Genomic DNA, 23872 nt, shown 5'->3' with positions numbered 1-23872 from the left:
GCCACTCAAGCTTGCAATAAATGCACATCCACATATAAATCTTAGTATATTGCATTGTTTAAATCTGCTGCTATATATTGAGTTTGTTTATTGCCTTTTCGGACTGATTTAAAAAACCCATATAAGACACTTTAATTAACATACTCTAATTCAGACAGAATAAGCAGGCAACTCATTGCAGACTTTTGACTTGTAATGGCAGGAAAAGCCCAAGCGTAATTAATAATGGCTGTGTGGTTACGTGTCCTAGCAATTGGGCCTGATGCACAATGGCATTTTTCCCCTAAGGGCACACCAACATAGTTTTCAATCATTATTATCAAATTAGTAGTAATTCAATGTAATAAAGTGCTTATCAAACATAATTCCTTAAACCTGACACATGCGCTCACTTGCAAATGTTACACTATATTTGAAAGATAACACTGAACACACATTGTTAATTACATTAATGACATTTTATTTTACTCAATTACACAGTTGTCAACTAACAACAAATCAGTACAGAGGCACATTCAGTTCACATTGAGAGAGTTAAAGACATACACTTTGCAACAACACTGTTGAGGTTATTAGTTGTCAGAAGATTTGTTTTACTGTTTTGTTACATTCGTACTGGTGATGGCTGTCAAAGATTTTCTTTTGGACTATATGCATTTTGGGAGAATGTTTAATGTTCTTGTTTCAAAGAGAATTTAAGTTTTGTCCTGCATTCTAATGGTAATGAGCAGATTGTCTACATAAAGCTTCTTTCCAGATTGTAACATGATCAATATTTGACACTTGTAATGTAAAATATTAACAGAGAAGTTAACAATATTAATTCCCAAAAAGATGTGAAGACATAAAATAAATGATGGTATTTGACAGATAAAATAATTTGCTGTCCTATTAAAGTGCTGACATCAAAGTATTCTAATAACTGATGTAAGTGTAATGGAGAAAAATAGTGAATATGATTCCTTTCATTGTTAATTCCTCATAGAAAATCATACTATAAACACATCCTGGGGCTTTTGGCAACAATTCCCTAATCCACTCAACAACTTCAGAAAGAAAAACATTTTTATTTGTGTTATGATGACTAACATTCAACTTCCATTTAAACCATTTTACTCTCAAATTTTCCACCAGCTGAGAGATCATTTTGCCTCCAAATGTCAACACACGCCAGGAGTGACTCATAACACGGTCCCTTTGTCACAGAACACAGCACAATGCTTGATATTTTCGCCTTAAAAAATATGTAAACAAAATAATAAAATAGCATAAACTACATAATTCTTGTACCATTTAATTTCACCGACAATACATCTATACATAAATAAAGCTCTGGTCTACAGTATTTGTTCCTATTACAGGCATTATTGCACTACATGTTCACCCCTTTGTGGCAAGATCATGATCTAATTGGCACGAGGAAGAGAGCTGCACAGAGACACAACAGTCTGTGAGACATGCTAGGTTAATACGACAATTATACATATTTGGGGTAAACAACATTACTTAAAAAGCCATGGATTATCCCCTTTTACTCCTTCACTTGATTTATTTTAAAATCTCCCTCAGTTAGACCCTGACTTTGTTTTACTGGAGCTTCACAGCAGCACCGACAGGTTCGCAAAACTAAAACATACTCTTCTTTTTAACATTTGCAATTTACAGCTATAGTAATAGTAACTTCTTCCCTATATAACGCCACTGTTTAGGGGTTAAGATCACGGTGTGGGCGGGGGATGAAGGTTTGGGTGACACTCTATGGTTTATACCCTCTGATTACATGGACATGTGTTCTGGCAGCACGTAGGAGATGTCATCCCAGGGGTGGCGGTACAGACCCTGCTTCAGCCTCTTCTGGTCCAGGTAGTGTCCTAAAGAGATACAAAGAGGAAGGATTATTGTCATACAGGGTAGAAGTGTTCAGAGCCTTACATACTCTGGCGTATCAGTGTGTCTGCACACAGAAGTGACTCACCAATAAATCCCATGCTGCGCCCCAGGACAAAGATACCGTTCAGAGCTCCAATTTCCACAAACTCGTCAGCTTCATCCCAGTGGTGGGCATGATGGAAAACAGGGATAAGAGCGGATGCATTGAAAAGATTGTTAAATACAATATCGGCATAATACGTAAATCATAAGCGCATAAAAGTGCAGGATGACACGTTTAATTTAAAGGAATACTTCCAGCATAAAATTATAATTTGCATATTAATAACCCACCCAATGTTACCTTGATTTCTTGAAGAAAACTAAAACACAAATTTAGCAGCAAGCTGATGTTTTAAAATATTGTTGTTATTGATAATCACAGCCCCCATTTACTTTAATACATAATGTTTTTTTTTTAAATAATTAGTTAAGTGTAGATGCATTATGGTATATCTTAATTTAAAAGAGACACAGGGTGCGTAATTGATTAAAAATCAAATGCAATGTTGGAATTAGGTGTTCATTTTCTGTTTGGACAAACACTGTTTGATTTCTTGCTGTCCCTGCTTTGTTTTCACCTATTTATTATATGAAAGTAAAAAGTATTATTTAGTTAAAGGAGAGGTGTCATGGCCATTTCCACTGATCATAATTCCATTGTTGAGGTCTACTAAAATAGATTTATACTGTGCATTTTTCCAAACTCACATTGGTTTCTCATACAGCATCTCTGTAAACTACTTGTATTTACTGAATTTCACTCTCTGCCTTTAACGGCTCGTTGTAGCTCCAATAGCTCCAGCCCCCACCCTCCCTGTGAGCACAGTGTGCTCTGATTGGTCGGGACGTTGTGAATCGTGCTGAGCTCCGTGGAGGTGTTGTTTCCTTGTTTAGGATACATAGCGAAACACAGCCAAACTCATCCTGAGCACACACAAAGTCACAGCCGAAGTAAAAACAATAAGTGTGGCTTGATATTGAGTAAGAAAAAGGTTGATAAACGCTGTGAGAATGGGTCTGCAGAGAGAATTTCGCCGCGATCCCAACTGTCTGTTATCAGCCTGCAGCCAGGGAGGAGAAATCAGCAGAGCTGCCTGCTCCCTGCACACAGATGTGTGTGTGAGGAAGTCCGTGGATTGGTCAATTTGGACCAATCAGCGGGGGCTTAACGTAACGGCTCCGCGGACGTAACGTAACGGCTCCACGGATTGGTCCATTTCGTTCCGGGTACGGGTTGACATCATGCCGTACCCGGAAGAATCAAATGGACAATGACGTATCTCCAACGAGGCGTTTTGGGGAGGTATTTTCTGTGTTAGAGTTTTACTCGCTACAGGGTGTAAATTGAGGGTTTTGACTCTGCAGACCGTTTACATGCATAAAAACCTTCATAACACACAAGAGGACGGGTAATAACCGGAAAAGCATGACACCTCTCCTTTAAAGCAAGAAAACAAGGATCTTATCTCCCACTACATGTGTAAAAATGAAATTGGAATGCCTGTTTCTCAATTTTGTCTCAAATATAGTGAAGGTGTCCCTTTTTAAACAACTGTAACTGTAAAAAGACATAAAGATGTCCACCTTGTAAAACCACCACAAGTCCTGAGCAGGTCCACAAAGGCCACACCAATGAAACCATCCACGTTCAGGATCAGGTTGGGTTTCTAATGCAACAAATAAACACACAGGGGGAAAAAAGCATGTAATTGAAAGATGTATCATGTGACTATTTAATAAAGGCTGTGATTGGCAAGATGAAGTGATAAATCTTACTTTGGACGTGGTGATCTTCTCCACGTCGAGAGCGTAGTCCAGCATCTGGGTGGAGGGGAAGTGCTGCTTCACAAAGTCCTTCAATATCTGGACTCTCATGTCTGGATTGTTAATCTGAGCAGAAAACAGATCATTCCCTTTCAGTCTAAATCTTTATCCTCCATTCAATCTGGTTTCCCTCCCTCTCTACTTGTCCTTTACATTATATGTTTAGCCCCAACACTGGCAGTGTACTACACCCCGTTCACTATGAAACACAATATTAAATCTAATTTTTCTACGTCTTGATCACGCGCTTCAGAGCCATTGGACTCACCGACTTTACTCTGTGTCCAATGCCCATGATCAGCTTGCCATCTTTTTTCATCTTGTTGACAAACTCCATGGGCAGCATGCCGCTGTCAAAAGCTTTGCTGAACTGCTTCGCTGCAGCATCCAAAGCACCCCCAAAGCGATCACCCTGAAAAGTGACAGAGAGGAAAAGAGAAATGCTCAGACTCAGCTTTTGCAGTACATGTTACAGAAGAGAGCTATAAGTATTGAAAATAGAACTGCTCTGTACGGTTCTGTTTTTTTACATGTGTATTTTGTTGTTCTATAAGTCTGTGAAAAACCGAACTAAACTAAAACATGAATGACAGGTGAAATGATCTTACGATGGTTAGAAGGCCGGAGGTGAGGCAGGAGATGAGGTCTTTGCCAGCTCGAGCACAGACGATTGTGTTGTGCGCTCCAGAAACAGCAGGGCCGTGATCAGCAGTCACCATCAAACACATCTCTATGAACTGGCAGGCATATCTGGGCAACCTGCACACGAAGGGATAAACAACAATGGTTTATGAGGTTTCAAGATTACTGAACTACAAAGAGTTTAAGGTATAGAGGTTAACAGGCTGACCTCCTCTGGAACCAGAGAAGCCCCAGAGTTCCTCCCAGGCCTATTTCTGACTTGAAGACCTCAGTGATGGGCATGCCTGCGTAGATGAGCTCCTGACCTCTCTCATCACAGATGCTGGTCATGAAGGAAGCAGGCTTACGGATCAGTCCCAGCTCCTGCAAGGACATTTTCAGGTCATTTTAGTTTAGTTTTGCCCTTAACCGATCACCAATGATTCATAATGTTCAGGTGTGTTCAGAGGCGTACTCACTCGTGCCCAAGAGTAATCCATCGGCACAGTGGGGGGAGGCATCTCTTCGGCTGGCACGATAACCCCTTTGGCGACAAGGTCATCATAAACAGAACTGCATGGAATCAAAACACAAAGAAGGCCCAGGAATCAGGATTAAACAATACTAAAAACATTTTTGTCAAACTGATTATTTATCTAAGCACTAAAGGAATAATAAAAGACAAAGTGCACTGACGTGATGATCTCTCCCAGCTCATCAAAGCTCTTGGGGACGAAGGCACCGGCCTCCTTCAGAGCTTTGTTCTTAGCCGATGCTGTCTCAGAGGCCTGGTTAGCACAAGCTCCTGCGTGGCCAAACTGAACCTGAGGTGGGAAAAGGAGCAAAATGTGTCAGAAATATAATAAAACCATTCCGTATCCCCTTGATCTATCTTTGTTCAAAGCACTGAAAGGCACCAGACGCTGCCCTCTCACCTCTGAGGAGAACATGGTCGCACAGGTGCCAATACACCAGGACACCACTGGCTTTGTGATCCTGCCCTGTTTGATACCCTGGCAGATCTTATACTCCTCTGTGCCTCCAATCTGTAGAAGGCAGAGACAGATTCAGGATGAAGCAAATCAAATACCGTTTCAAATCTGCAGGCAACAATGTGTGTGGATTTAATCCCCACCTCTCCCAGAACTACGATCATCTTTACTCCGGGGGTGTCTTGGTAGCGCAGAACATGATCAGTAAACACTGAGCCTGGGTATCTGGAGAAAAGTAAAAGTGTAAAGAGCAACTCAAACAAACAAGATCACATTCTGCGGATATAAGATAGCTACGTACCTGTCCCCACCAATGGCTACGCCTTCAAAAACACCGTCGGTGGTGCGGGAGATTATGTTGTTGAGTTCATTGGACATGCCGCCTGAGCGGGACACGTAGGCCACGCTGCCCGGGCGGTACAGCTTGGAGGCCAGGATGTTATCCAGCATTCCTCCGGTGTTCCCGATCTTAAAACAGCCTGGCTTGATTCCTCCCACCTGAGAAACAACACAGACAGAGAGGTTTGTTGGTATGCTCAGATAGAATAACAAAAGAGTGAAATTGTGATAACTCTGAACGTGAAGAGTGAAGCAAGACTAACGGTTGCTGGTCCAATGATGTTAACACCCTTCTTATCTGCAGCCTTGATGATCTTCCTGGTGTGGGCTTCAGGGATTCCCTCAGCGATGATGGCAATGGTTTGAATCTGAAAGCAAGTCATTCAAAAAAGCTTAACTTCAAAAGGTTTTATTTGTCATATACTGTACACAGCTACAGTGTATTTGTGCAATTAAAGTCTTAGGTCACAGGTTCCTTCAATAATGCAACATAAATATATATAAGACATAAAACAAATAAATAACTTAGCTGTTATGTGCCTTGGTATCATTTAATGTTTTGGACCAGATAATAGAGAGAGATACAACAAAATATAGAACTGCTTTCATACATGAAATAGAGGATTTCTAACTACACATTTTCTTTTTCAAAGGTATGTCACATTTCCGGCATAAAGGCACTAGTATGATGATGATGTCAAACTTAAAAAGCACACTACTATATAATACTTAGTACGTTTAGAAACCTGATGACCAGGTGGTAAAAAGTGTTCAAACTAAGTACGGGATGATGGTGCATTTACCTGAGGGTACTGCATGGTCTCCATAGTGCTATCAAAGGCCGAACGCAATGATGCAAAGTTGATGAGCACGTCCACGTCCGGGTGCTTCTTCATGGCATCACTCATGTTCTTATAGACAGGGAGGAGGATCTCTTTATGGCCCCAATAGTACTTCTGTTTGTGGTCTCCACTGAAAGGCAGCCATGCAGAAAAGCATTTGTCACACAGTGAAAGGACACAGTTTCTTAAAGAGATTTGTATTATTGTAAATAACTTATCAGCATTTACACTGCCAGCTCCACAAAGTGAACACCCACTAAAGAGGAAGGACGGAGCAACACTCACGTGAACGGGTAGACCATGGCGGCGACGGATGGCTCTTCTCTGGAGCAGACATAGTCAAAGTCCAGCATGCCTTGCACCGCCCGAGTCTGCATACCCCACACAATGGACTTGGTGTGTTTGCTGAAGAGGGAAGTTGCCTTGGCTACAGGGAGAGAGAGCCGTCACATATACAATCTGAATAGACATGTCAACAAATATGTAAACACTATTCCTTTCTGTAGTTCATGTGCATGCATTTACAAAACCTCCTATAAAGTTTGTGTAATCTATATTTCACATGGGCATTAAAGGGGCAGGTGAACATGAAATGTTTAAAAAATAATTTAAAAAAAAAATGTTTACAAAGGGCAATGACACCTTTTTGGCCATAAATAATATTATAAGGTTGACAGAAAAAGTGTGTCAGCAACTTCAATCCTAGCAGAGGGATTGTAAATCTAAATAATTTGCCTAATTAAGTTTTAAATATTCAGAGCAAATAACAAAGACATGTTGATCTTAAAGATGTACAGATGCCCAACTTGTGGCCCCACGCAAAGTTATGTGATGAGGCCCTCTGTGTCACGAGCGTCGACGGGGGGGCGCTAGTGGAGCACGCGCCGGAGCCTCCCAGCGGCAAAACTGTGGTGCGCTTACAGTAATTGCGCCGCATAAACGCATAGAGGTGCGCCGCATTTGCGCTTCAGATGAGGCACCCTCTGCAAGATGAGGCACCCTCTGCAAGATGAGGCCCCCTCCGCGAGGTGAGGCCCCCTCTGCAAGATGAGGCACCCTCCGCGAGGTGAGGCCCCCTCCGCGAGGTGAGGCCCCACGCAGTCTGCGTGATCTGCATGTAGGGAGGGGCGGCCCTGTGTACAGGAATAGATGTGTATGTGTGCTAATATATATCAGTACACTGAAGCTCCATTTTAGTGAGTGTGGATTGCACTCCTTTTTCTGCCCAAAGGGAGAGCTAGCATACCTGAACTCTGTCATGCATCACAAGGCTATTCCAGCTGTGGAGTCATGCATAAGAACTCATCAAAACCTCAGCATTCCCAGTGTGCATTTGTGTGTGTATGAGTGTGAGTCTGAGTGAGTGTGTGTGTGCGAGTGTGTGTGTGGGTGAGAGTGTTTTCTCACCGATGGGAGCTCCAGCATTGGCCTTCTTGGATGGTGAGCCCTCAACTTTGGCTTTGTTGTCAGAGAAAGAAGCAGTTCTGCTGGATGCTGGGGTCTGGACACGACACAAAAAAGGATCAATTCATTTTGTATTCTGCCCTGCATATTTAAAAAGCATTTGTGCAAATAGGGACAGCTCTACTGAGAACTGATCTGCTTTAACTGTAAATACTGGCAGTGATCCTTTTATATTTGAGGAGATTGATGAACGTCATCCGCGCACAGTTACACAACGAGTCTTAGTTTAATTTATTTATGCATCGCCCACTTAAGAAAGCTAACTGGATTTCAGTGCTTTAAGCTTTAGAGTGGACACTTTCATTTGAATCAAAATCAAACGCTTTTAGAAAGAATTGTCATATAATTTAATAAAATATATTTTGCTATTACTTTTATTTTGTAATACTCATATGTGTTGTTGTTATAAAGTATATTGTAGTACAATGCAATGTTTTAAATATGCATTTCTTATTTCTTACAATGTGCTCTATGTTTAAATATATGTATATCCTTGAATGAGAGCGAGTGTAATCTAACCTAATTCCCCCACGGAAGTATTTTTGGTTCAGATTCTTATATAGTATAATATTAAATCTTCAATTTGTAGCATTCTTCCTACCTCTACATTTGAAGCAAACAGGCAACTACGTGCACACATGTGTAGCCGTTTGCAGAAACGCACACTAACTTTACTGAAAGCCTACGCACTGCACAGTCTTAATGGATCCCTCGGGGCGGTCGCAGTGCGTTACTGACTGCAGTCTCACGACTCCTGAGTGAGAGGAGTCCACCATGCACTTCAATGCTTTTATACAAAAGAGCCTTCGGGGGTTCTGATAATCTGGTTCACTAAAAGGGCAAGACAGTAACTGAAACACAGGCTGAGGCATTCAAGTATTTTTCTCACTCTGCCTTTAAACTTTACCACACTATTCGGCGGGGTTGACGATGTTAAATCACTACACAGTGAGCTGGAACAACATCACCACAGCCGATTTGTCTCTGTGGAGTCACTATTTGTCATACCCCGGGGCTGCCGCTGGAGTTGAGAAGGAAGTTGGCCGTGTGGGCAGCGGCAGGGGGCTGGTTGGGGATTGGCCGGTGGCCCAGCGCCATGCCGACAATGGCAGTCATGTGAGTTTCTGTGCCAAAGACATGGAGGGGGATCCCAGTGGTCTTGCCTGAGGAGAGCAGGTAGAGGAAAATCAATTAAGGTGCATTGAAATGAGCAGGTGCTTGCGGATAAAACTGCCCTCAAGAAGTGTGTTTAAATAATGTGAAACATACCAACTTCTCCCATCACTCTGAGACCTTCCTGGTAGTTGGGGCCCCCCCGGCGGACAAAGATGGTGACCTCATGCTCCTTCAGTGGCACCTGATAGTCTCTGATGGCTCGGACAATCCCCTAGAAAAGACAAGAACATGCTCTGTGAAAAACCTTATATTTAAGTAACATGAGGTTAGCATATAATTCAAGAATTTGATACTTTACCTTAAAAGTTGCTGCAACATTTGTGAAGTTTGCAATGCTTCCCCCAATGATCAAAACCTTTCCTAGAAAACGTCATTATAAAAACAGTATTTTAGGGGATATTACCACTTCGAGTGCACACAGAAGGTTTAGCTGGATCTGTTTTCTTACCGTCAGGGTGCTTCTCTCTGGTCATCAGGGACAGGATGGTCTTGGCGTAGTCGTAGGTCTGCTGTTCGCTTGGTGCTCCTGAATACTCCCCATAGTTAGCCAGCTCGTTGACGCCTCCCAGGTCACAGATTGTGTCACTAGGAGAGGTATGCATTAGTCAACCACACGAAAAGCAACAGCTGTTTGTGTCCAAAGCTGGCACAATTATACAGATATTTATAAGACAGCAACTTAACTTTAGCACTAAGCTTAAGATACACTTAGACACTTAATGCACTTTTTTGCATCAGTTATAAATGAATAGTGTAGTGTAAAAAAACACAACTTAACAGTACACAGAGGGAATAATTAGTCATGGCTGATGTGTCTGCATGTCACGCTTCACACCTCCGACAGACGGTGGAGTGAGGCAGACACAGCTCATTCCTCCAGACTCTCACCAAAATGTAAACATCTGAGAATCAACTTCAGCCAGCAGCTGAAGTCTGAGCATAAACTCAATTATGCGTAGTATAATCAATGTAATTAGGATAAAGTCAAGGGACAATTTAAGCAAACAGAGGAAAACATCCAAGTGGATTATTTCAGATAAATGGCTACTGCATCCTATTTATTCAGGCTTTGCTTTAAGTAGTGTGGGTACCTGTACACCACCGAGGCGCCCCCCCCTGCCACCATGGTCCAGATCCTGCCTCGGGGGTTGAGCAGGGTCAGTTTGAGGCTGGCACCACTCTTTGCATCAAGGTCCGCAATGTAGGCCTCCTGTAAAAGTACAAGAAAAAAAGGTTATAAAAATGCCTTAGTACAGTACTGTACTCAAATATTTTTATATTTAAGATAAGCCATTCCATTTACTGTAAGGCTCTGTTATTCTTCTGCTCCACCACATCTCAGAGAGCAATATTGTAGGCCTACTTACTGACTGGTTTAATACGGAGCCCCTAAAGGGACATGAAAAAAAAAAGAAAGAGAGAAATAAATAATATTTTGTTTTTTGTTTTGAGAAAGTTACCGGTGCGCCAAGTAGAAGTGGAGCACACAGGAGACAACCATTTAATTGTAGACTGTTGTGTTTACTTGGGGAAATGACAGTGCATACATTATTTGAGATATATTTGGAACTCTGACTTAATTTTAAGGACATTTCGGCCAGGGGGGTAGAGCTATTTGTTTAAGCACCGGATTGGCAAAAAAGGAGAGTCTGTAAACCTGTCTGCTTTCTTTAGCTGTTCTAATGAAGGTAAACACAGTGTAGGCGGTGCGTAAAAGCTCTTTGCGCGATGATGCTGCTGTTCTCAGAGTCTGAGTGACACGTCCCGCTGCCTCCTGGAGTGACCGCAGGCTGCTACGTTTTAACCACACACCCCTGGCCGAAATGTACTTAGAATTAAATCTGAGTTCTAAATATATCTCAAATAATGTATGCACTGTCATTTCCCCCTTTACTTTTAATTCAGAAAAAGACCTGAGTACATCTTCCACCTCAGAGCATAAGCGGTCTATTTGACCATAGTTAGTTTCTTGTGCCTGCATTGATTTTGAAGAGCTATTAAATGAAAATATTGTGAAAAATATTAAGAGTGGATGTGATGTGCTTCAGTGGTTGTTTGTGCCAGTCAGGGCCACAGCTGGTGGCTGAGTGTAAAGAAGGCTCCCAATCAAAGGCCCCCGCTGTCCCTCGTCTCCACCCCAGCCCAATTAGACGAGCCCGTCTGGTACACAGCGTCTGTCTCTGAGGAGCTCCTACATGCATCCGCCAAACATATGTTATATTGAGCCCTGTCATGCAGGTGAATCAGATGTTCTTCAAGAGTAAACATTGAGGCTTCTAAAAATATATCAAATGCCTTCACGAAACAAGTCTTTGTTACAATAAGCCTACATTAAAAAAAGCAAACAAATTAAATCACCACAAATGATGACATTGAAACATGACGCCATTACATTATTTATCAAGTTTTTACACGCAGGTCTCTGCCCAGACGACCTTTACTTGGAAATGTCTCCACGTCTCCATACTGTAGCTCTCCAGAATGAGTCATAAAGGCTGATTAATGGTTGTGTGTTGTTACTGCCCTTCCTCATTAACTCCAGCTGGGATAGGGTCACATGAGGCGAGTTACCTCACCTCTCTTAAGACTGACACATAAGTAATTAATCCATGTATTATATGGGAGGGAAACTACTTCAGTCATAAAGAAGTCATAAATTAGCCAATTCATTTATTGAAGATATTGTAAATACTCCAATCCAAATGTTTTGGTCACCTCTAGTATTTGTAATTTTCAAAATTTCAAATCCTACTCAACACCTCATTCAGTTTCATCTCCCTCATTGGAGAACCACAGCAGCCTAATGATGCGGACAGCGAGTGTGGAAACATAAATCAAATCAGCCAGACCTTTGATTAGAAATGGTCTATTGACACGTTTACATCGTTCACTTATTTTACTGTATTTACAAGTTGTTCTATAACATTGTATTTCTATAATACATTTCTTCACACTAATTAACTGCTCTTACCTTCATTATAGCATACAATTATATTTATTGTTTTATTGTCTTGTGTTCATTTATCTCGAGTAGCTGAATAGTTTTTGTCTTGGCCCTCAGTTCCGTCTTATGATTGGCTTGTGATTCATCTGTGAAGCACTTTGAACTGCACTAAGCTGTATGAAAAGTGCTGTTCAGAAAAAGTTGAATTCGTTGACTGACAGACGAATGTGATGCATTCCTAGCTCTGTATCTCCGGTGCTTCCTCACCTCAGGATAGGCCTCCCTGCCGAAGGGGGGGGGGAACTCCACGTCGCCCCACTTGGCCTTGCAGAGATAGTCCGCTGTGGCATCGATCTTGGCTGCCATGTCCAGCACGTAAACTCCATCTTTTGTTACCACTGAGAGAAGAGGGGAACAAAAATAGTGTTGAGATCTATACTCCTACAAGGTTTACAAGCACCCACCTGCTGAGTTTCATTATGTTTGCACCACGCTCGGGCGCAGGTGACCACCACCTTCCTGCTGTCCCTGCAGGAGGTGGAAGGAAAGTGCAGATGGGGGGGGGGTTGGGGTGAAATCAAAGCAGCCCCCGCTACTTCCACAGGAACAGCTGCCAGAGGGCACGTACTGCTGCCCAATTACTCCATTACAAATAAAGACACGCTGCCTTCATCAAACAGATGCATGCATGAATTACTGGTTTCCTCCCTCAGTGTTAAAAATGTTGGCTTCCAGATAATGTTTTATTATGCATTGATGTTTTCATCTTCAATTTCCGTTTGATGTCCCCCTTTCATAATCTGATCATATATTTATGAACCTGCGTTGGAATAAAAATGTTTAAGCCATCGTAATAACTTGTTTATATATAGCACGTCAATAGGTTTGGGATAAGGAAACAAACAAATAAACAGAGCAAAAAAACGTACCCAGTGGATTGATCTCCAGGTAGGTGAAGAACAGATCCTCGTACAGGTTGAAGAGCCCCACGATGAAGCTGGCCAGCACTCTGCAGAGAGACAGTCAACACATGACACTCAGCTTCTGATTGGTTGCTGCAGCACCAGAATAGACAGTGATTCAAATCATGTTACAAAATAAAGAGGGGTTTATTATCCAACTACATCAGAAGAAATGTCATAATCAATCTATAGAGAACAATTTATCTGCAACTTTTATAATAACAGACTACTCATTTGAACCAGTTTTTAAGCAAAAGGGTAAACATTTGCTGGTATCCGCTTAAACGTTTATTACAATTTGTGGACAAAACTATTTTTTAATCAGTATAATCATTTTTAGATTTATAGGCAAAGAATATAATCAGTAGTTGTCACCCTTAATGTGTAAGATCACTTTAGCCTCGAAGAAAATAAAACATTTAATTATAAACTAAACCGACAAATGTCCATTTAATTATCTTCCAACTTATCTACTAAACATTGACAGTATTTCAATGGGAAACTCAAAAAACAAATTCACTGTTTTTGTTTGCATTCATCATATATTTATATTATAAATAGTTAATTAAAACATAATCAACCCCAAAGCCATCTTTCAAAAACCGTATATATATATATATACATATATATATATATATATATAATTGAATGTGTATAGTCTTATATTGCCTATACATTTTTGACTATTAGCAAACTGTTGTTGTTCTAAGATTTCCCTACAACAGAGTAAAGATAAAGTCAAAGCATTTCATATTTGAATCTTTAATACTGGGCGCTGCAATAAAATGTTCCTGTAGAACATATTCCTGGTCGATAACAAATAAACCAAAAACAACAATTTAATATATCATTTCCACATAATTCAAACCATGACAAACTACAGGCAATGTCATTGACAGATTGCTGAGCTCGACAGGAAACAGTCCACCTTTAAATGTGCTTTCTGCGGAGAAGGAAAAATCTAATTTACTTCCTCCTTCACATGTCAAGACAGAGCAGTGAGGAGTGGGGGGGGGGGGGTTGCTGGAGGAGGAGGTGGGGGGCAGTGTTTTGCTCTCCTGCCTGTCAGTTATGAAGGCAGCTCTGAGCCTGTTGTCAGGACTGTGACCGGGACCGAAGCCCCCCCGAGTGACTCAGCTTCACGTGTCTGGGTCTGATGGGGGGGGGGGCAGGAAAACCGCCCGAGTGCCACTCTTGTTTTCATTTCAGAGAGTCTGGGGGTGGGGGGGGGTGAGCGGGGGTTGGCAGGGAGATTTTTGGGTCAGCTTCCTCAATGTCAGCCAAGACAGTGAGTCTGTCCACAATCTGCTGGAGAGATGGATAGGGTCGGAGGTAGGTGGGGGGTGGGGGTGGGGGGTGGGCAATGTACTGTAGCCATCACAATAAAGGGACGTGCTCTGAATGTGGCTGTAGCGTAAAGAGGCTGGGGTGGGGGCTGATCGAAGAGAAGGCAGGGCAGAGGGGAGTTTGTCATTTGTCTAATGGAAACCATCCATCTCCTCCTGCACCCCCACATTTATTGGCAATATCAAAGTGCTTTCTATTATTATATTTCTGTGGTGCTTTGGTTTTTCTGTCCATTCAAATGTATAAGGAAACAATCCACCTTGTTTTGTTATTTGCTTTCAAGCTACTTAAATACATCTGTAGTGAGTTAGAAGCTTAAAGATTGTTTGGGTTTTGGGAACACAGGGTCACTTGAAATGAATCTAACCTGGAATGTGTGACTTCAAATCTAAAAACTGTTTGCAGAAATGAACTTGGTCAATTAACTGCTAATTTTGGAGATGCATTTAGAGAAAGCCAAATGCATGATTGTGCTTCTAATTTTATACAAAAGCCAAATGATTTTACCTACAACTATTTATTATTATAGCTTCTTTAATTAGATATTGAGCTTATAAAATATGTTTTGAAATGTTATAATTAGTTCTTGGTTTAACTGCAGGGCCAGTTTTTTAATTACTAGTCTGTGTTTATGAATTATTTTAAAGAGCTCTATCTCAACCTTACTATATGATAGAAAAACTATAGCATCAAACATTGCCAGTGTAGAATAAATACATCTCTGACACAGTAACACTGTACGCTTCAGGCTTTTGTCCTGCATTATATTTCACTATTGTCAACATTGTATCCACTCAAAGTTTTGTCTTTTACTCTCCATTATTGACAAAAAGCACAAGTGTTTGCATAGGCACTGCCAACTGTTTCCAGGATACTCACGCTTTATTGTCGTTGGGGACGTGAGTCAGCAGCTCCTTCTTCACAGAGTCTTCACTGATCTTTTCATCCACCCCAATTAGCAGCTTCTTCGCCTTGGCATCCACATCCCCCACGTCCACCCCCCCCTCATGGTGAAACAGGATGTAGTCCCCCTCCCGGCTGGCGTAGATGCAAACATAGAACTCCTCTTCCTGAATAATGAAAAACAGTCCTCAATAAATGAGAATCTTTTTTTAACCAACATCTTGTATAATCACTGCTTCTAGTCTAGTTGAGGTAGTGATAAAGTGTGAATAAGAAATAAAACATTGAGGGGTGATTTGGACAGATGTAGAGTAGGTGTAATGAGGGCTTTACCTGCTTATGGGCGACAAACGGCTCAATAAGGAAATTCTTCAGAACGCCCTTGGCTTTTCCCACCTGAGGATCACAACAAAAATATAGGAGATAAAATGCTTAGTAGATAAAAGAAACAGGCGCTAACAATGATCTTCAGATTACTGGACAGAAGGGATGAGAGGGATATTAAAGCAACATTATTAAAGTGGGCCAATTAACGTTTCAGAAGAGGAAAGGAGACAGGTGGAGAAGGAGTAGAAAGAAAATGTCATGTAATGGTCTCAGCAAAGCCACAGCTCATTTGGCGAGGCTGTCATGGTTCCTTTGTTAAAGGCCAACGGGCACAAAGTATCCAGGCAGCCGCTGAGAGCAGCCAGCCGGAGAGAACAGAGCAAAAGAATTAAAAGGGCAGAGAGGGAGTTGCCATTTTGAAGTGTCCGAATAAAAAGGTTTTTGATAATAGGCAGGAGAAAGACGATCTGATTGAAAAACCCACAAGGGGGCTGAGGCCGATTCAGATAAATAAACTGACACCTCCGTTACCGCCTCACATAGGAACAGAAAGCTGTTTATGTTTGTGAATGCAATTTGTGTATGAATGATTCAATTTAACCACTTGTGCACACAAAATATGGATTATTTATAAAGATACAAATGATGGGCAACTGCAGCTTGAAGTGGACAACCTGAAATCTCTCACAACGACTTGTCTGTTTTGTCGACACATCTGACAGAACTTGATCTATTGAAGAAAAGCTCAGAGGCCAGACAAGTTAATTATATGCAAAGGGGAACTAACCTGAAATGAAGATTAATTATACATTTATAAGGATAAAAAAGATAAAGAAAAAAAATAAAGAAACATCAACCCTCCTAAACCCTCCTTTTTATTTATTTACCCTCTTAAAAGGACACTTACTCCTATGGCTCCCAACACTTGAATACACAATCACAATATTATTTTTTAATTAAATACTATTAAGAAACGTAGCTTTCTTACCTATTATAAGACTAATATGTTTGCATTTGTCAGCAATGTACGATGGTAATACATCTGCATAATTACTCTTACTCTTTATATTTATATATACTCTTAAAGGTGGGGTAGGTAAGTTTGAGAAACCGGCTCGAGATACACTTGTTATATTCCATGGAATGCTCTTAACATCCCGATAGCAATGAATATCTTAAGTGCTTTGACAAAAAATCCATACAAAAATGTCATCTGTGGAAGCCGTAGTACTGTAAAAAGCACGACCAATCATTTTAGCCGGCCCGGCTAAAATAACTGGATGGCCTACCTGCCTGTCAGCCTTCCATCTGTGCACAAATTTAAGGAAGTGGCAGATTTTCTCCAGCTGTGTATTTTCAAATATGGAGAAATATGGAAACCAGCACTCGAGCTGGTTTCTCCAAAATTACCTACCCCACCTTTAAGAGCACGATAAAGATACGAGCTGAAATACTGCCCACTTTACAGTTATAGCTTCATTTATTTTTGTTTACTGCCACTAGCAGCAGCTGACAGTTTCATCTCATCTGTGAAGAGACACATCTGACACACACACACATCTGACACACACACACACACACACACACACACACACACACACACACACACACACACACACACACACACCACACACACACACACACACACACACACACACACACACACACACACCACACACACACACACACACACACACACACACACACACACACACACACACACACACACACACACACACACACACACACACACACACACACACACACACACACACACACACACACACACACACATAGAGAGAGACACACACACACACACACACACACACACACACACACACACACACACACACACACACACACACACACACACACACACACACACACACACACACACACACACACACACCTTGGCACAGTAATGGTATATTGTGGTTGTGCTGACTGGATAGATAGACTGACTGTTTATTCACAATCGACTGAATTGATTTAAAGCTAGTGTACTGATACGGAACCCCTCATAAAACTGGGCATCAGTTAGAAACAGGGAAGGGGGTGAAGGAAAGGGCAAGAGGAGGAGGGTCTGACTGAAGCTCAGAGATAATATTGATTGAAGGAGTGTTCAATAAAGTGCACTCTCTCAAACATTGGGGGAGGGAGGGGGGGTGACGTACTGTCGTCTCTCTCATGAGGCGGGTCTTCAGCCACTCTCTGACGCCGCTCAGATCCAGGTTCACGCCGACCAGCCCCAGCTTCCCTCGACGCTTGATCAGCTGGTCCGGCTTCACCACCAGCCTCTGCAGGAGGAAGATAAACAATGTTCCATTTCACCAACCTGCAACCAGCCTTCAAACTGACGATTTCTTTCACTGAAATAAATATTTTAAAGGACTGCATTTGGTTTGAGATACGATCTATCAAACTGCTCTGTAGCATTTACACCCTGACAGAATATTGATCTGTTGAAAGCAACAAGCTGACATCCAATTAATTCAAACCTCGTAAAACTGTCAAGTAATGTAAATTACCTCTCACATAGACTATTCACTGCTCTGGATTCGTTTTCTTTAGATTCAGATAGCTGAAATGAGTAGTAACATTTAAAACCTGCACATATTTTTGATTCATGATAATAATCCAGATTTCTTTTCTAAAATTTCAAAATGTCTTAAATGTGAATTGATGCATTTTCTATAATAGTCAATTGAGTTTTTAAGTTTTTGATTCTTGTCACAATGAACCTACTGTGTGAAGTTGTCCACTTTGGCTTTTGTAAATTGTGATGGGCATTTGTCAATGTTTTTTTTACCATTTATTAAGCAGTGATTTAGATGTTTTAATCAATACAAACATATTATAGTTAGAGCCTTAGATCCAACAACTGACACATAAAAAACACAAAACAGGAATATAGCACGGAAGTGTGTTCCATAACCGACTCTCTACATCTTGACTTCAAACATGTGACGGCAGATGTTTACTGATTCTGTGATGCATCAACAAATTCAAGATTCCATAACAATATTTGTTATTTTCACCTGAAGAGTGAGGTGGGATCTCTCCCTTCTGACGCAAATGCAAAACCTAACCCCCACCGACTGAGCCCGCCTCCTCTCAGTTGCGAGACAGATAAAGAGAATTACTTATGACAGCGGACCATTAGTATCTGGGCGCTCGCCAGTGAGCAAAGTAAGAGGGCCGAGGGTGAAAGTTAATGTGATTTCCTAATCAATCCTAACTGCAGCACATATCTCCGTGTATCTGCCCTACACATCCTCCTCGTACCTTGCAGATAAAAATCCTTCAGCCGGTATGGAGACACAGGGGGAGAATGTCATCTTACCCTGCAGGATGAGTCACAACGTAATTCAATTAACTCCTATTAGAGCCTCTCTATCTGCTGGTGCTTCGCTATGAGGAACAGAGAGTTGATCTGAAAGCAGGGCGCCCTGGAGAACATTTTTTACAAGAAATGATACCCTTGCTGAACCTTGACCTCCCTTTACTCTGCAAGTGAGAAATATTGTTTACCTATAAAGAATGGAAGAGAAAAGAGCATTTTTCTGCTGTGTACACTTCTGTTTAATGCTTCATTTCAAATCCAATTGCTTGGTTGCTCTTCTGTCGGAGACGTCAGCTAACAAGCATCAGGAGAGCACTCTGCTGCAGCCTAAGTAATTGTCTCCATAAAGGGAAGATCATTTTCTGTGCAAGATGAAGTGGCTGTGCTATAGGCTTTTTAAAAAGGCTATACATATGAGATAACAACCTGTCTGCTCACTCAGCTTAAGAAAATCTTTCGTCATGATCCACCTTCAGTTTCGTCAAACTGGTTCCTCTGCCTCACCTCTGTGAGCAGCCATGGGTGCTCCTTCGCCAGCTGGTCAAAGTCGGTCTCTGCCTTCACGTTGGCATATCGGAATCTGTTCTGGACGGCTGCCGATGTGCAGATGTGTTTGTAGAGGAACTCTTTTCCCGTCTGCTCGGAGATGGCTTTTGCCGACATGACTGCTGAGAGGAGGAAGATGGACACAGAGAGATATATTGGGAGATATACACATTAGCAGTGAGATGGATGAATACAGATAAATAGACATGGGGACATGGAGGGAACCGGAAAAGCAGACAAACAAAATGGAGAGTCAAATTGAAAGAGAGGGTTTCTATTGTTTGGCTTTCTGAATTAATCCCCTTTATGAATGAGGAAAATAAACCTGCTTGACATCCTCTGCTGTCAGATCAGTCAGAAAGGCTCTGGTAAGCAGGTGAAAGACAGCCTTGTTATTTGTATTTTCCATGAACAGCCTTTCCGTAATGCTGTTTAACTGCACAGAATTAAGAGAGACTGCTAGAAAATCTGATTACACACTAAGTGCAAATGCAGGACTCCTGTCTTTTTGCAGTCACATTGTTTATTAAGTGTGCTGAAAGCAGCAATACAAAGACAGTGAAGTCAGGGAAGCTGAAGGCAGCAATCCTTGGTTTGTTTGACCTGCACACTTGTGAGGTAATGGGCAATGATTTGCTACTCAAACAATCAGGCTCCTACTGGAGAGATTACACAGAGAAGGAACAGGACTCTCACAATAATATACACAAGTAACAGGCTGATCAGATGTGAATGTTTATTAGCAGCACTGCTGGAAAGCAGCACAGACCTGACATTTATTGTGCCGGAAGTAAAGTATGAAATTAAATAACTAGTAATAGCATCCATAAATGTTATGACAAGAGGGAGGAGTTGTGACCTTTACACTTTGGCCTCAAGCTTCTCTCTCTAAAAGGTAATCTCAAGAAGGGGTGAAACACACAGCTCACAACAGGACAATTTCAAACAGGGATTTTAAATCATTATTCCTACGAGGATACACCAATACTGCAAATATTATTATCAGAGCAAAGTCATGAAAAAAGGTGAAGAATTCAACCAATGCCAACTCCCATGAAAACAATAATATAGATACAAAACGTAAACAAATCCTCATCTCTCTCTAGAGGTAGCGCATATGACGCAGCATGGAATCATTTTTCTTCAATGACGATCGGGAAAAAATAGAAAAATCTATTTTTGTGTGTTATTTAGAATGACATCACAACAATATGGTGTTGTCAAAAGGATTGCTACGCCACTGAACCTCTCCCAGATGTTTGCTGTTGCCTTTTTACATCAATCTTTAAATCAATTCATCAATTTGTATCTTACCCAAAGCGTTTAGTTTTCTAATGGTAGACTCAAACTGATAGAAGTGTTGTTAGATTTAAGAAAAGGTTTTTTGGCAGGGTCAATTGAATGCAACAGTATCTGTTTTTTGCTGCGACACCTGCTTTTACCTACTCCAACGGATCCCTCTGAGGCAAATAATATCACTCCTTGCAGTAAATGTATCAGTATTGAAGAAAGTTGCGTATTAAGGCTTTAACACAATGAGGCTTTATTACAATCTCTCCTAAATCAAAGCTTAACTCTATCATGTAACCTTGGCAGGATGGCTCTATCTGTTTCTACGTGGTTCATTAGGCTGAGAGCTCTGGTGTCGTCCCAAACACTGCGGCCCTGGCAGCTATTCCTTAAATGGATTAATGGGACTGTCCTGGTCCTTACTATTGATCTTCCTTGTGTCCCTGAGTCACCAAGAACATGGTTTTTCCAAAGCTCATCCAGGGACAATATATAACATCCACTTTCTCTGTGCAACTGACCTGTCAAATGTATTGAATGTTACTGCTTCCCATCAGCAATAATAACTGATTCAGATGACGCACAATAACATTGAAAAAGATGTAGGGGGTGATGGATGGGGTGATGGATGGGTTGGGGGGGGGCGGGGGACTGAAGGCACAGCTCTAAATCAGGACAAGTGCACACTAAAGCAAAAACAAACAGACAGGGAGGTAAACAAATTAAAGTGAAGCTTTATATTCACTTAAGACATACTCACTTAATAACACGAATTCTGCTTGACTTTTTAACGGTTTAAGATCCCGAGAAAGGATTCAGACAACTCTTTCATTCATTAACGAAACGGCCAGACAGCAATGATTTTTTATATATTTGTGTGGCAAATATCCACATCACCATTCAAAGAACACGTTTAGTGATGATGACTATAACGTCTTCTTCATATTCTGTTGAAGCAGGAGAGCTGCTGGGTTTGACAGAGCAGTTCAACTTGTTTTACACTGCGTGTCAGATACAGAAAGAGACAGTGAAAGAGAGACAAGACAGGTAATGAAAAAAAGTTAAATAAATGGTTATTTTTAATAACAATAAGTTATTTACCTTGTCTTTTTCTTCCTGAGACGACTCTGGAAGTAAGTTGCGGTTATAAGGCGGAATTGATCGGCAGTGCTGATTCACTGTGGATACCAGAGGTGCCGGAGAGCAGCGCTTCCTGGGAGTTTTGTCTCCATCGCCCGTCTGCCGATAGGCTTGGCTGATGTTTCCTGGTTTATGATTGGTTTAATCCACACCATGCTCTATTGATGCCTTCAGGGACACTAGGAAATATTACAACAACACGGTGGAAGGCACACGTATAGAATAATTAATTCAAACGGGCAAAGAAGCAATGGTGAAATAAATATTCAGAGCATTTATTTAAATAAACGTAGGCTACTTAAACATACTGTGGATACTACATTGAAAGCGAATTTAAAACATTGCTTGGGTAAAATCCTTTTCAGAATGAATGTGCAACTCGAAGTGCTCAGAAAAACACAACATCTTTCAGTTTATCAGAAACAAACACACATTCATCATATTTTGAGACAGGAAGGAACACAAGTACATCATCTGAATACGTTTGATCAAAAGCACTTGAATTTTCCATAAACTTCACATATAATAATAAAATAAGATTATTGGACAAAATCAACAGCAGTGATTACGGGGAGTACTTGAAGGTATCATTGTTTCTTCTCATTGCACTCACACACACACACACCAGTCTTTGAGAAGGAGGGCTGATGATGATTGGTTGACATTGTTCTTTATGTACACAGCAACCAATGAGGAAATCGCTTCATCTTGCACACAGCCAACACATCAGGTGTCCTGCACGGACCATCGTGCACTGTGAGGGGACAATGTGAATGCACTGCAGAGCACCAGGTCATGCTCTTTTACCTGTCCTTGACCATAAACCAAGTTAGATACCAGTTATCTTTTCAAGGATGTGGTGGAGAGCACACACACGTTTTCATATTTCAGTTAATTGGCACTTAGCTATAGTATTAAAACACTCTTTAAGTTATGGTTAGCAACAAGCTTACATTTAATGTATGGAGATTTGTGCATGATAAAACATGTTTTAATGGCATTTTTTTAGTATTTAAATTAATTTAAATGAAATTGATTTTTGTACAGAAGGTTGGAAAGTAACAAAGTAGCTACATTTACTCAATTACTGTAAAAGTAACTTATACTAACTATACAAAATACCTTTAGTTACTTTATGGACTAAAACGCAATCCAAAACACGTATTATTATAGAGATAAGACTTTATTGATCCTTCTATGAAATGCACAAGCTATCAGGAAATAAATATGTAGTTACACATAAGCTCCACCTTTACCAGCTGCAACATTAAAGGGATTTGTGCATCAAAAATGTAGATCAATAATATAATGAAAACATAACAAGCCATTCCGCAAAATTATAACTTTGACTTTGTTTGCTAAGTATGTGTTGATTCTAATACCTTACATTCATTTGTGTCAAGCAGGACTTTCTAAGTACATCCCCACTGTTTAGTATAAGATGTATAAACAGAAAGCAGTATTTGTTTTAACCTACATTGTTTGGCAATTGTGGCAGTCACTCTAATAAGATGCAAAAATAACCTAAGAGATGTATAGCCATTACATGAAGCACAAATGCATTGGGTAAAACAAATGGGATGAAAGCTTTAAAGTAGAGTTGTGATATGGAGAAAGAGCTTGTTAAACTGAGCATTTGCTCCATCAAAAGCTACACCCTGGACGTTGTTTGGTTGGCAGCGATACCGTTTAGGATTAGCAATTTCACTGCCAGATTCTTAAGCAACACAGGGGAGATAAATAGAATGGTGCAATCCAGTCTGGTACAATGTTTGAAGATACAATATTTGTTTAGATCTCTTAAGCACATTCTGACACAATGCACCAGAAGCCAATACAGATTAATCTGCTAAACCTTTTACAACATGTCAGTACACACT

At 40.9% G+C, this 23872-nt stretch overlaps 1 protein-coding gene across 2 annotated transcripts; it reads right to left on the bottom strand.

Annotated features, from left to right (window-relative positions):
- Window positions 1–439: 439 nt before the first annotated feature.
- On the bottom strand, window positions 440–22071 carry aclya (ATP citrate lyase a). 2 transcript variants are annotated; one of them, XM_034143547.1, is made up of 28 exons: window positions 21954–22071; window positions 19521–19684; window positions 17848–17970; window positions 15680–15742; window positions 15323–15513; window positions 13064–13143; window positions 12402–12532; window positions 10282–10400; window positions 9639–9775; window positions 9489–9550; window positions 9284–9401; window positions 9023–9177; window positions 7958–8051; window positions 6836–6977; window positions 6512–6680; window positions 5972–6076; window positions 5671–5867; window positions 5513–5594; window positions 5313–5423; window positions 5074–5201; window positions 4857–4950; window positions 4607–4761; window positions 4365–4515; window positions 4025–4168; window positions 3709–3822; window positions 3517–3599; window positions 1976–2052; window positions 440–1871 (listed from the first exon to the last, which is right to left on the bottom strand). In XM_034143547.1, the coding sequence occupies exons 2-28, from the start codon at window positions 19677–19679 to the stop codon at window positions 1777–1779; spliced, it is 3279 nt and encodes a 1092-aa protein (XP_033999438.1). In that variant the 5' UTR covers window positions 19680–19684; window positions 21954–22071; the 3' UTR covers window positions 440–1776. The 2 variants fall into 2 exon arrangements, with proteins under 2 accessions (XP_033999438.1, XP_033999439.1); XM_034143548.1 differs by having other exon boundaries at window positions 19521–19681.
- Between the last annotated feature and the right edge of the window lie 1801 nt (window positions 22072–23872).

Source organism: Trematomus bernacchii, unplaced genomic scaffold (assembly GCF_902827165.1).
Source record: "Trematomus bernacchii unplaced genomic scaffold, fTreBer1.1, whole genome shotgun sequence".
In the NCBI taxonomy this organism is placed as follows: Eukaryota; Metazoa; Chordata; class Actinopteri; order Perciformes; family Nototheniidae; genus Trematomus; species Trematomus bernacchii.
Note: the sequence above shows the minus strand (reverse complement) of the source record. Positions and strands in the feature narration are given on the sequence as shown.

Bases quoted from the DNA above. Each gene is read 5' to 3' on its own strand.
- aclya (XM_034143547.1), bottom strand. From the start codon at position 19,679: ATGTCGGCAAAAGCCATCTCCGAGCAGACGGGAAAAGAGTTCCTCTAC. The intron at 9,551-9,638 runs GTAAGAAAACAG...GACGTTTTCTAG, and splicing joins CAGAGAGAAGCACCCTGACG to GAAAGGTTTTGATCATTGGG. The intron at 5,424-5,512 runs GTGGGGATTAAA...TGCCTTCTACAG, and splicing joins TGATCGTAGTTCTGGGAGAG to ATTGGAGGCACAGAGGAGTA.